The sequence below is a fragment of the Oncorhynchus clarkii genome, unplaced genomic scaffold, assembly GCF_045791955.1.
Source record: "Oncorhynchus clarkii lewisi isolate Uvic-CL-2024 unplaced genomic scaffold, UVic_Ocla_1.0 unplaced_contig_449_pilon_pilon, whole genome shotgun sequence".
NCBI lineage: Eukaryota > Metazoa > Chordata > Actinopteri > Salmoniformes > Salmonidae > Oncorhynchus > Oncorhynchus clarkii.
Window position 1 is genome coordinate 128,453 of NW_027258055.1, and position 12,189 is coordinate 140,641.

Sequence of the window (12,189 nt, forward strand, 5' to 3'; positions counted from 1 at the left end):
TTGTTTTTGTTATTCTTTGTTTGTTGTGTAGTAAATATTTCAGTTTTTATTTTCATTGCTTTATCATTTTCCTGTGAATCCATTGTGTTGAATCCATGTCTGAAATGTTCTATATAAATAAAGTTTGATTTGATTTGAACATATTGTAAAACAATGAACCCAGTGACTGACCAATCAATACAAATTAACCCAATGACCGACCAATCAAAACAGATTAACCCAATGACTGACCAATCAAAACAAATGAACCCAATGACTGACCAATCAATACAAATTAACCCAATGACCGGCCAATCAACAGACTAGCAAAACCAATGAACAAATATTTGCGAGAGTAACACATATCTTGGTCGATCTTACTATGAAAGACAGTATAAGTTCAGTATATCTTCCACTATGTCAAAATGGTGCATGTCATGTACGTTTATTATCACATTTCAACCAATCCAGTACATTTTGTACAATACGTCAAAGGATTCTACTGCTGAAAACTGAAACAAACAAATGGATCAAACAGCAGGTCCTGGACAAGGTAGCACGTCCTGTGAACAGGTCATAGCCGCAGGAAGAACAGTTGAAACTGGATCAGCAGCACATCAAGGTGGACTGGGGACAGCCAGGAGTCAGCAGGCCAGGTGGTCCCAACATACGGTCCTAGGGATCAGGTCCTCCGAAAGAGAGATGGAAGAATTAGAGGGAGCATACTTATGTTCACACAGGACACCAGATAAGACAGGAGAATTGTGTGACCTCTCACCTCTCTGGCTGTAGAAGTGTCCTTCCTAACCAGTCCCTCAACAGCTCTCTGACTGAGCTCCGCTCACACTGGGTCTTCAGAGGAGAGGAAGGCTGAGGAGGGATGGATCAATCATTCAACAAGTCAGTAATATAAAGAGAGTGTTCATCATCTCCCACCTATGGAGAGACCTTTATACTGTATCCAGGGTTGGGTAGGTTACTTTCTAAATGTAATCTGTTAGTTACTAGTTACCTGTCTAAAAGTGTCATCAGTAACGTAACTATTGGATTCCCCAAACTCAGTAATGTAATCTGATTACTTTTAGATTCCTTTCTCCTCAAGAGGTTCAACTTAGTACCACAGTCATAAAATATATAACCTTTACCACACTGCTAACCCTAATGGCTAACTGCTAACCCTAATGGCTAACTGCTAACCCTAATGGCTAACTGCTAACCCTAATGCCTACCTTGTCCCGGACTTTACCTTAAATAACCCTAACCTTTACCACACTGCTAACCCTAATGGCTAACTAACCCTTACCTTAAATAACCCTAACCTTAACCACACTGCTAACCCTAATGGCTAACTAACCCTTACCTTAAATAACCTTAACCTTAACCATACTGCTAACCCTAATGCCTAACCCTAACCTTAACCACACCGTTAACCCTAATGCCTAACCCTAACCTTAACCACACCGTTAACCCTAATGCCTAACCCTAACCTTAACCACACTGTTAACCCTAATGCCTAATCCTAACCTTAAATAACCCTAACCATACTACTAACCCTAATGCCTAACCCTAACCACACCGTTAACCCTAATGCCTAACCCTAACCTTAAATAACCCTAACCATACTACTAACCCTAATGATGGTTCTGGTAGAACCATGCTAGAACAACCATGGGTTGGGTTCCAACTGACCTTCAGACCCTCAGAAACCACCACTAGAATATTCACACAGAAGGCTGGTAGGGAGAATATTGCCTTTTTTAGTGAACCTTTTCTGTCTTACTGTTCTAGCATCTGAATCAGGGGTGATATGGGATATGATATATGTCCTGTCTAGGTCGGTGATAGGGTAGAATATTGAATCAGAGGTGATATGGGATATGATATATGTCCTGTCTAGGTCGGTGATAGGGTAGAATATTGAATCAGAGGTGATATGGGATATGATATATGTCCTGTCTAGGTCGGTGATAGGGTAGAATATTGAATCAGAGGTGATATGATATATGTCCTGTCTAGGTCGGTGATAGGGTAGAATATTGAATCAGAGGTGATATGATATATGTCCTGTCCAGGTCGGTGATAGGGTAGAATATTGAATCAGAGGTGATATGGGATATGATATATGTCCTGTCCAGGTCGGTGATAGGGTAGAATATTGAATCAGAGGTGATATGGGATATGATATATGTCCTGTCTAGATCGGTGATAGGGTAGAATATTGAATCAGAGGTGATATGGGATATATGTCCTGTCTAGTTCGGTGATAGGGTAGAATATTGAATCAGAGGTGATATGGGATATGATATATGTCCTGTCTAGTTCGGTGATAGGGTAGAATATTGAATCAGAGGTGATATATATGTCCTGTCCAGGTCGGTGATAGGGTAGAATATTGAATCAGAGGTGATATGGGATATGATATACAGTGCCTTGCGAAAGTATTCGGCCCCCTTGAACTTTGCGACCTTTTGCCACATTTCAGGCTTCAAACATAAAGATATAAAACTGTATTTTTTTGTGAAGAATCAACAACAAGTGGGACACAATCATGAAGTGGAACGACATTTATTGGATATTTCAAACTTTTTTAACAAATCAAAAACTGAAAAATTGGGCGTGCAAAATTATTCAGCCCCCTTAAGTTAATACTTTGTAGCGCCACCTTTTGCTGCGATTACAGCTGTAAGTCGCTTGGGGTATGTCTCTATCAGTTTTGCACATCGAGAGACTGAATTTTTTTCCCATTCCTCCTTGCAAAACAGCTCGAGCTCAGTGAGGTTGGAAGGAGAGCATTTGTGAACAGCAGTTTTCAGTTCTTTCCACAGATTCTCGATTGGATTCAGGTCTGGACTTTGACTTGGCCATTCTAACACCTGGATATGTTTATTTTTGAACCATTCCATTGTAGATTTTGCTTTATGTTTTGGATCATTGTCTTGTTGGAAGACAAATCTCCGTCCCAGTCAAGTCTTTTGCAGACTCCATCAGGTTTTCTTCCAGAATGGTCCTGTATTTGGCTCCATCCATCTTCCCATCAATTTTAACCATCTTCCCTGTCCCTGCTGAAGAAAAGCAGGCCCAAACCATGATGCTGCCACCACCATGTTTGACAGTGGGGATGGTGTGTTCAGCTGTGTTGCTTTTACGCCAAACATAACGTTTTGCATTGTTGCCAAAAAGTTCAATTTTGGTTTCATCTGACCAGAGCACCTTCTTCCACATGTTTGGTGTGTCTCCCAGGTGGCTTGTGGCAAACTTTAAACGACACTTTTTATGGATATCTTTAAGAAATGGCTTTCTTCTTGCCACTCTTCCATAAAGGCCAGATTTGTGCAATATACGACTGATTGTTGTCCTATGGACAGAGTCTCCCACCTCAGCTGTAGATCTCTGCAGTTCATCCAGAGTGATCATGGGCCTCTTGGCTGCATCTCTGATCAGTCTTCTCCTTGTATGAGCTGAAAGTTTAGAGGGACGGCCAGGTCTTGGTAGATTTGCAGTGGTCTGATACTCCTTCCATTTCAATATTATCGCTTGCACAGTGCTCCTTGGGATGTTTAAAGCTTGGGAAATCTTTTTGTATCCAAATCCGGCTTTAAACTTCTTCACAACAGTATCTCGGACCTGCCTGGTGTGTTCCTTGTTCTTCATGATGCTCTCTGCGCTTTTAACGGACCTCTGAGACTATCACAGTGCAGGTGCATTTATACGGAGACTTGATTACACACAGGTGGATTGTATTTATCATCATTAGTCATTTAGGTCAACATTGGATCATTCAGAGATCCTCACTGAACTTCTGGAGAGAGTTTGCTGCACTGAAAGTAAAGGGGCTGAATAATTTTGCACGCCCATATTTTCAGTTTTTGATTTGTTGAAAAAGTTTGAAATATCCAATAAATGTCGTTCCACTTCATGATTGTGTCCCACTTGTTGTTGATTCTTCACAAAAAAATACAGTTTTGTAAATTTATGTTTGAAGCCTGAAATGTGGCAAAAGGTCGCAAAGTTCAAGGGGGCCGAATATTTTCGCAAGGCACTGTATGTCCTGTCTAGGTCGGTGATAGGGTAGAATATTGAATCAGAGGTGATATGGGATATGATATATGTCCTGTCTAGGTCAGTTCTACATCTACACATACAGTTTAAATGTCACAAATAAACTGCTTTTCACAGCTGTTCCCTAACATTAAAACAAATTATACATTTTCACATAGGATTCAAGATGTTTTTAAAATCACAACGTTACAGTATGTTTTATTACGTAGGCTACCCAGCATTCTCTGCTTAAGGACGTAGTTGTGAATGCAGCCGCAGAGCATGTTTATAGTGTGTCGGTTGGTGGGGTTTTTGTTATTGTCATATTTCATCAACATTTAGTCGTCGATGTTACATTCTTTGCAAATGAAGCACATTTCCCCTCATACACTCACCGGGTATTATCAATGGCTGAGCGTACACTCACCGGGTATTATCAATGGCTGAGCGTACACTTACCGGGTATTATCAATGGCTGAGCGTACACTTACCGGGTATTATCAATGGCTGAGCGTACACTTACCGGGTATTATCAATGGCTGCCCCACCTCCAAAAAAATATATATATATATTTTGTGATGAAGTGACGTTCCGAAAATTTCGGAAGGTACATGATTGGCTTAAAACCAATTGGAACAAGCTAGGCTCTTCATTGGCAGGTTTTTTGCTCTCTTTCTCTGAATTGGAACAAGCTGAAGCATCTGATTGGAGGAGAGGAGTAATGGAACAATTTGGACAATTGGAATAGAGAGGAATGCGTGAAAGGATCACACAAAGAAATTGCCCGTTCTTCTCAGTCAGGAAGAGGGGGAAATGGGGGCGGAGTTTTGCTGGGTGACAAGAGGACCCGTTCTTCTCAGTCAGGAAGAGGGGGAAATGGGGGCGGAGTTTTGCTGGGTGACAAGAGGACCCGTTCTTCTCAGTCAGGAAGAGGGGGAAATGGGGGCGGAGTTTTGCTGGGTGACAAGAGGACCCGTTCTTCTCAGTCAGGAAGAGGGGGAAATGGGGGCGGAGTTTTGCTGGGTGACAAGAGGACCCGTTCTTCTCAGTCAGGAAGAGGGGGAAATGGGGGCGGGTTTTGCTGCGTGAGAGGAGGAGTCGGCTGGGAACATGTCAACAATGCATATTCAGTAGCCATGTGCTTTGAGCATCAGGTCAAAAACAGTGATGATGAACCAGAGTATACATAGGGAAACAGGATGAAAATGGAAGGTAATTATAGCAATGTAAATCCAATAAACATTAAATTATAATGTCAGCCATCTCTATACACAAAATAACACACCATCGTTGCTCTAATGTATTGTGTGTGTGTGTGTGTGTGTGTTCGACCTTAGTACACGGGACATTAGCATGCACACAGGCTCTATTTCTTCTAACCGTCAGGTGGATGTATAACATGTGCGGTGATAGGGCGCCTGGAGCATTGATCGATTGGCGTTACACCATCAAGAGCAGTTTGAAGAAAGTGCATCTGGGCCACCGACCTGTGGACATGTTCAAAAATAAATATATTTTTTAAAAAGTAAGTTATTCATGTATTATTATTATTATTTTTTAAATTTTACTCCTTTTTCGTGGTATCCAATTGTTTAGTAGCTACTATCTTGTCTCATCGCTACAACTCCCGTATGGGCTCGGGAGAGACGAAGGTCGAAAGTCATGCGTCCTCCGATGCACAACCCAACCAAAGCCGCACTGCTTCTTAACACAGCGCGCATCCAACCCGGAAGACAGCCGCACCAATGTGTCGGAGGATACACCGTGCACCTGGCAACCTTGGTTAGCGCGCACTGCGCCCGGCCCAGACAATCCTACTGGCCAAACCCTCCCTAACCCGGACGACGCTAGGCCAATTGTGCGTCGCCCCACGGACCTCCCGGTCGCGGCCGGTTCCGACAGAGTACTCATAAAATGTGCATGTTGCTTGGGAACGGACCGACGTTAGTCTGGTGTCTCGCCTCAGACCCGCCTACCATGGGTTACCCTACCAGTAGGTCTTATAAACTACAGACAATATAGCTCTGAGGGTCCTCAACACACACAAGCCTCTACACCGCGTTCAAGGTCTCGGTCCAGGTAGAGGGGAACTGAACTATTTACAATAGAAACATCCGACCATCACAACCAGTGGCTCAGTGTCCTTCACCTCTCCCCTTAGTGTCCTTCACCTCTCCCCTTAGTGTCCTTCACCTCTCCCCTTAGTGTCCTTCACTTCTCCCCTTAGTGTCCTTCACTTCTCCCCTTAGCGTCCTTCACTTCTCCCCTTAGCGTACTTCATTTCCTCCAGCCACTGGGCCACGGTCTTACCCCCCGCAGCAACAGAGCAGAACCCCACGCCGCCGAAGCGGCTGGGCCCCGTCTCCCGCCGCTTCGGCAACCCACATTTGGAGCAGACGTACTGCTCGCGTTGTCTTCTCTTCCCAGATGTCCCCTCCTCTTTGTCCTCCGCCATCCTCTTCCTCCTCCAAGCCGTTGTCCTTGGCACCGGAGGAGGTAAAGAGGAGCCCGTCTGTGGTCCTTGGGCTTGCAGGGTTTGGGAGGGGCCGGGAAGTGCGGGGGATTGTTGCTCCAGGTGGGCTGGCAGAATGGGCGCGTGGGCGGGCCCTCCTTGCTGGGTGGTCTGGCGTGGGACTGGTGGGGGCGGCGTAGGGAAAGGGAAGAGTGCCTGGATTCCCTCCCGCTGGTAGTGGAGGGAGGGGCTTGGCTGCAGGGAGGGGCTGGGCTGCAGGGAGGGGTGGGGCTGCAGGGAGGGGCGGGGCTTGGCTGCACGGAGGGGCTGGGCTGCAGGGAGGGGCTGAGCGGTGACGCTGAGTCTTTTCCTAGGACAATGGACGACTTCCCCTTCGTTGCCTTGAACCGCCCCTGAACGATCCTCTCCTGGTGCCGGGCAGGGTAGATCAAGCGCTGCTTGTCTAAGTCCGGCAGCGCCAGCCACAGCGCCACCAGATCGTCTACCCTGCGGTCCGACAGCCCCTGACGGTTCCTCACCCCCACCAAGGCCCTGGCAAGCCGACAGACGTGCTGGTAGCCCGGCAGTCTATCAGGGCCTTTCGTCTCCCCCTGAAGATAAAGAGACATGGAAGAATCGATGAGGACGATGTCACACACATTTAGGGGTAACACATAAGATTCTTCTACAAAAGGAAAGAGGAGATGTTATTTTATATCGTGTAACTGATGGAATCTGTTTAAATGTACCGTGTGTCAAGTTAAACTGTAGTTTGTTTTGTTTACCTGTTTAGTGAATGATCACTGTGAGTAGTTTTAATGGCGTTTAGGCCATGAAAACGGTGTGTATGCTCATTTAGAAACCATGACCCAATCAGATAAGAGGAAATTGCCTAGGATCAGAGACCAGGGTCCAGAAGATGGTTCGCTAAACAAAGAGAGGACCGAGGACATTCCACCGAGGGAAAGACGTTGGGGTCATAGAATGTAAAGCTGGGGAGGTGACGTCTACAAGGGAAGAGTATAAGACGTGCTGTGAGCTTTCTAAGTGGATGCACTCAGCTGATTGGCTGATCCGTGGTATTAAGCTGATTGGCTGATCCGTGGTATTAAGCTGATTGGCTGATCCGTGGTATTAAGCTGATTGGCTGATCCGTGGTATTAAGCTGATTGGCTGATCCGTGGTATTAAGCTGATTGGCTGATCCGTGGTATTAAGCTGATTGGCTGATCCGTGGTATTAAGCTGATTGGCTGATCCGTGGTATTAAGCTGATTGGCTGATCCGTGGTATTAAGCTGATTGGCTGATCCGTGGTATTAAGCTGATTGGCTGATCCGTGGTGTTATTAAACACTGTACGACGCCGACAGTGAAGCGCCATCTCCTTCCTGCCGTATTAAACACCCAAAACGTGTCTTGAGTTTGTCTCAATTCCTTATTTCAGAGGTTGCAATAACATTTTTCTTTTTAACAACACAAAAAGGTCAATTATAATTACCTCTGAATCAGAGGAGTGGTCAGGGTGAGGAGAACCGTGTCGACCAGGGGCCTCAGGAGAGGTTCCGTCTTCAGGGGCCTCAGGAGAGGTTCCGTCTTCAGGGGCCTCAGGAGAGGTTCCGTCTTCAGGGGCGGTGGGACTGGTTGGCCCAGACCTGGGTGCGTCAGCGGGTTCCCCTGACAGAGGTGCCGCTGAGCTGGAGGACGGGCCGCTCATAGGAGGGACATGAGGGATGTGGACTGTCGGGTCCACATCCTCCTCCTGAAAGCCCTCGTCCTCCTCGTCGAGCTGCTCGACGGCGACTGCCTCTTCCGGAAGGCTCTCAGTGGTGACACCTGACGCGAACCGCCGCATCAGGTGCCAGACGTCCAGCCGAACCACCAGCTGGTCCCACTCATTGTACATGGCAGCTGTCTTTGATCCGCCGAAGCTGGAGCAGCAGTCTCGGTCCACGTACATGAGCTGGGGGGGCGCCATCCCGGCGAGCCGGTACCGCTCCATGAGACCAGCCGCCATGGGGAGCAGGCCCTCGCCCTCACCGGCAGTGAGGACACTGACGAGGACCTGCCCATGCTCGTTACCGACGTTGGTGACCCAGGCGGCTGTGTCTGCAGCGGTACCCGCAAGTTTTTTAGTCACCTGGAGACAGACACACAAAGACAGAAAGGTAAAGACATTGTTGGGGCGGCAGGGTAGCCTAGTGGTCAGAGTGTTGGACTAGTAACCGGAAGGTTGCAAGTTCAAACCCCCGAGCTGACAAGGTACAAATCTGTCGTTCTGCCCCTGAACAGGCAGTTAACCCACTGTTCCTAGGCTGTCATTGAAAATAAGAATTTGTTCTTAACTGACTTGCCTAGTTAAATAAAGGTAAAATAAAAAAATTAAATGTAAATATAGATATACAAAACCAGACATGACTTATCTCTACATTTTTAAGTGAAAACTCACCTTCTTGGTAGAGCATCTTTAAGATGGACCCAAAGATGGAGGTGACCCTGGCCTTCACCTCGTCCAGCCGCGACAGCACGTCACGGCTGTAGACCGTCAGCAGCAAGACGGGTGAGGGCACCGGGGGCATCTCCGGCGGATCGGTGAACTGCCGCCCAGTGCCCAAGGCCAGAAACTGCTCGCACTCCCCGAGGTACCGTATACAACTCCGCATCCAGGACTCGCTGTGACTTTCACACAGCTTTCTGTAGGTCTGTGACGCACTGTTCCCCAAAGGGCGCGACCTCAGCATCCTCACAACCCGCAGGTCACAGGACAGCCTAAGAGGAGAGAGAAAGAGAGAGATAAATCATATGAATGACATGCAATTAATTTGACTTCATTACTAACTAACAAAATTTGTGTGAACTTACTTGTATGTCAATATTGCTGGAAACTGGCAGCGATGCCTAGCGTCCAGCTGACTGACAAGGTCCCGTGACCACGCCGCGACCTTCTTCTTACACCGACCGCATTCCAGGTACTCAGTGGCCATGAGATACCAGCGGTCGATGTCCAAGACCCTCCGGATGGTCTTGTAGAGCCCAGCCTCACAGAGTGTGCCTCTGCACCCAGACTGGGGGCATGCCAGCCTGTATGCCCATATACGTACGGGCATCCAAAGGAACAGCTGACATGCGAAGAAGGGCTCGGGGGATGCGGGCGGATGATTGTAGATCGGCCGCGGTTGGGGAGGCGTCCACCACGTGACCAGGTCAGTGGCGAGCGTCGACCTCCCAAAGCTGTTCCTGGTGAACAGCGTGCGGCCGATCCACCGCTGCTGCTCCTTGGTGAGAGATGAACGCCAACTCTCTGGAAGCAGCAGCTGAGTGAGAGGAGAGAGTGACAGGGGAGAGGGGATGGTGATGTTTCAGAGAAACGGACAGGGAGAGAGGACGCAGGAGACAAGACAACTGGGCAGAATGGCATACTGTTTACTATCTTAACTGTGTGGTGTCAGTGCAGTCGATGAATTTACCTCAGCACTTTCGGAGGCGGGCCTTGGAGGCAGGAAGGACTGCCGGGGCAAATCCTCCTCTTCGCTCCACCCCAGTAGGGCAGGAACCGGGGCAGGATCCGGGGCAGGAACCGGGGTCGGGACTTGGTCAGTTGGAGACCGAGGGAGCGATGGGGGGAGCTGCAGGGCTACGGCTTTTGCAGTGACACAGAAATAAGTTGAATGAATAAATAAAATAACTAAATGCATGCATGAATGAATGAAGACATATCACAAATTTAGATTACATTGATTAAATTAATTGCACATTCCAACATGCCCACATCAATATCAATCATTGATACGATGTGATAAAAGAATGAAATGAGCGTTGGTCAAGTTTTAGAGTAAAACAAATGAAATTAGTGATGAAAATGGAAAAGAGAAACTCATGATTACGCTACATACATGGATGACAGCTACATACATGGATGACAGCTACATACATGGATGACAGCTACATACTGGATGACAGCTACATACTGGATGACAGCTACATACTGGATGACAGCTACATGGAGGATGACAGCTACAGACTGGATGACAGCTACATACTGGATGACAGCTACATACATGGATGACAGCTACATACTGGATGACAGCTACATACTGGATGACAGCTACATACTGGATGACAGCTACATACTGGATGACAGCTACATGGAGGATGACAGCTACATACTGGATGACAGCTACATACTGGATGACAGCTACATACATGGATGACAGCTACATACTGGATGACAGCTACATACTGGATGACAGCTACATACTGGATGACAGCTACATACTGGATGACAGCTACATGGAGGATGACAGCTATATAAAGGATGACAGCTACATACAGGATGACAGCTACATACTGGATGACAGCTACATACTGGATGACAGCTACATACTGGATGACAGCTACATACATGGATGACAGCTACATACTGGATGACAGCTACATACATGGATGACAGCTACATACTGGATGACAGCTACATGGAGGATGACAGCTACATGGAGGATGACAGCTATATAAAGGATGACAGCTACATACAGGATGACAGCTACATACAGGATGACAGCTACATACTGGATGACAGCTACATACAGGGTGACAGCTACATGGAGGATGACAGCTACATGGAGGATGACAGCTACATGGAGGATGACAGCTACATGCAGGATGATAGCTACATACATGGATGACAGCTACATGCAGGATGACAGCTACATGGAGGATGACAGCTACATGGAGGATGACAGCTACATACAGGATGACAGCTACATACTGGATGACAGCTACATGGAGGATGACAGCTACATGGAGGATGACAGCTACATACAGGATGACAGCTGCATGCAGGATGACAGCTACATACATGGATGACAGCTACATACTGGATGACAGCTACATGGAGGATGACAGCTACATGGAGGATGACAGCTATATAAAGGATGACAGCTACATACAGGATGACAGCTACATACAGGATGACAGCTACATACTGGATGACAGCTACATACTGGATGACAGCTACATACATGGATGACAGTTACATACATGGATGACAGCTACATACTGGATGACACCTACATGCAGGATGACAGCTACACGCAGGATGACAGCTACATACAGGATGACAGCTACATACTGGATGAAAGCTACATGGAGGATGACAGCTACATGCAGGATGACAGCTATATAAAGGATGACAGCTACATACAGGATGACAGCTACATACAGGATGACAGCTACATACTGGATGACAGCTACATACAGGATGACAGCTACATGGAGGATGACAGCTACATGCAGGATGACAGCTGCATGCAGGATGACAGCTACATGCAGGATGACAGCTACATGCAGGATGACAGCTACATGGAGGATGACAGCTATATGGAGGATGAAAGCTATATGGATGATGACAGCTACATGGAGGATGACAGCTACATGGAGGATGACAGCTACATACATGGATGACAGCTACATGCAGGATGACAGCTACATGGAGGATGACAGCTACATGGAGGATGACAGCTATATGGAGGATGACAGCTACATGCAAGATGACAGCTACATGCAGGATGACAGCTACATGCAGGATGACAGCTACATACATGGATGACAGCTACACACATGGGTGACAGATACATGCAGGATGACAGCTACATGCAGGATAATAGCTACATACATGGATGAAAGCTACATGGAGGATGACAGCTACATACATGGATGACAGCTACA

The 12,189-nt window shown here is 46.9% G+C and overlaps 1 protein-coding gene across 1 annotated transcript; it reads right to left on the minus strand.

Moving 5' to 3' along the window:
• Positions 1–6,262: 6,262 nt before the first annotated feature.
• Positions 6,263–10,375, minus strand: LOC139394680 (uncharacterized). Its single transcript, XM_071142771.1, has 6 exons — positions 9,933–10,375; positions 9,328–9,779; positions 8,915–9,234; positions 7,967–8,574; positions 6,871–7,080; positions 6,263–6,760 (listed from the first exon to the last, which is right to left on the minus strand). Exons 1-6 carry the CDS (start codon positions 10,158–10,160, stop codon positions 6,263–6,265), a joined length of 2,316 nt encoding a protein of 771 aa, XP_070998872.1. The 5' UTR covers positions 10,161–10,375.
• Between the last annotated feature and the right edge of the window lie 1,814 nt (positions 10,376–12,189).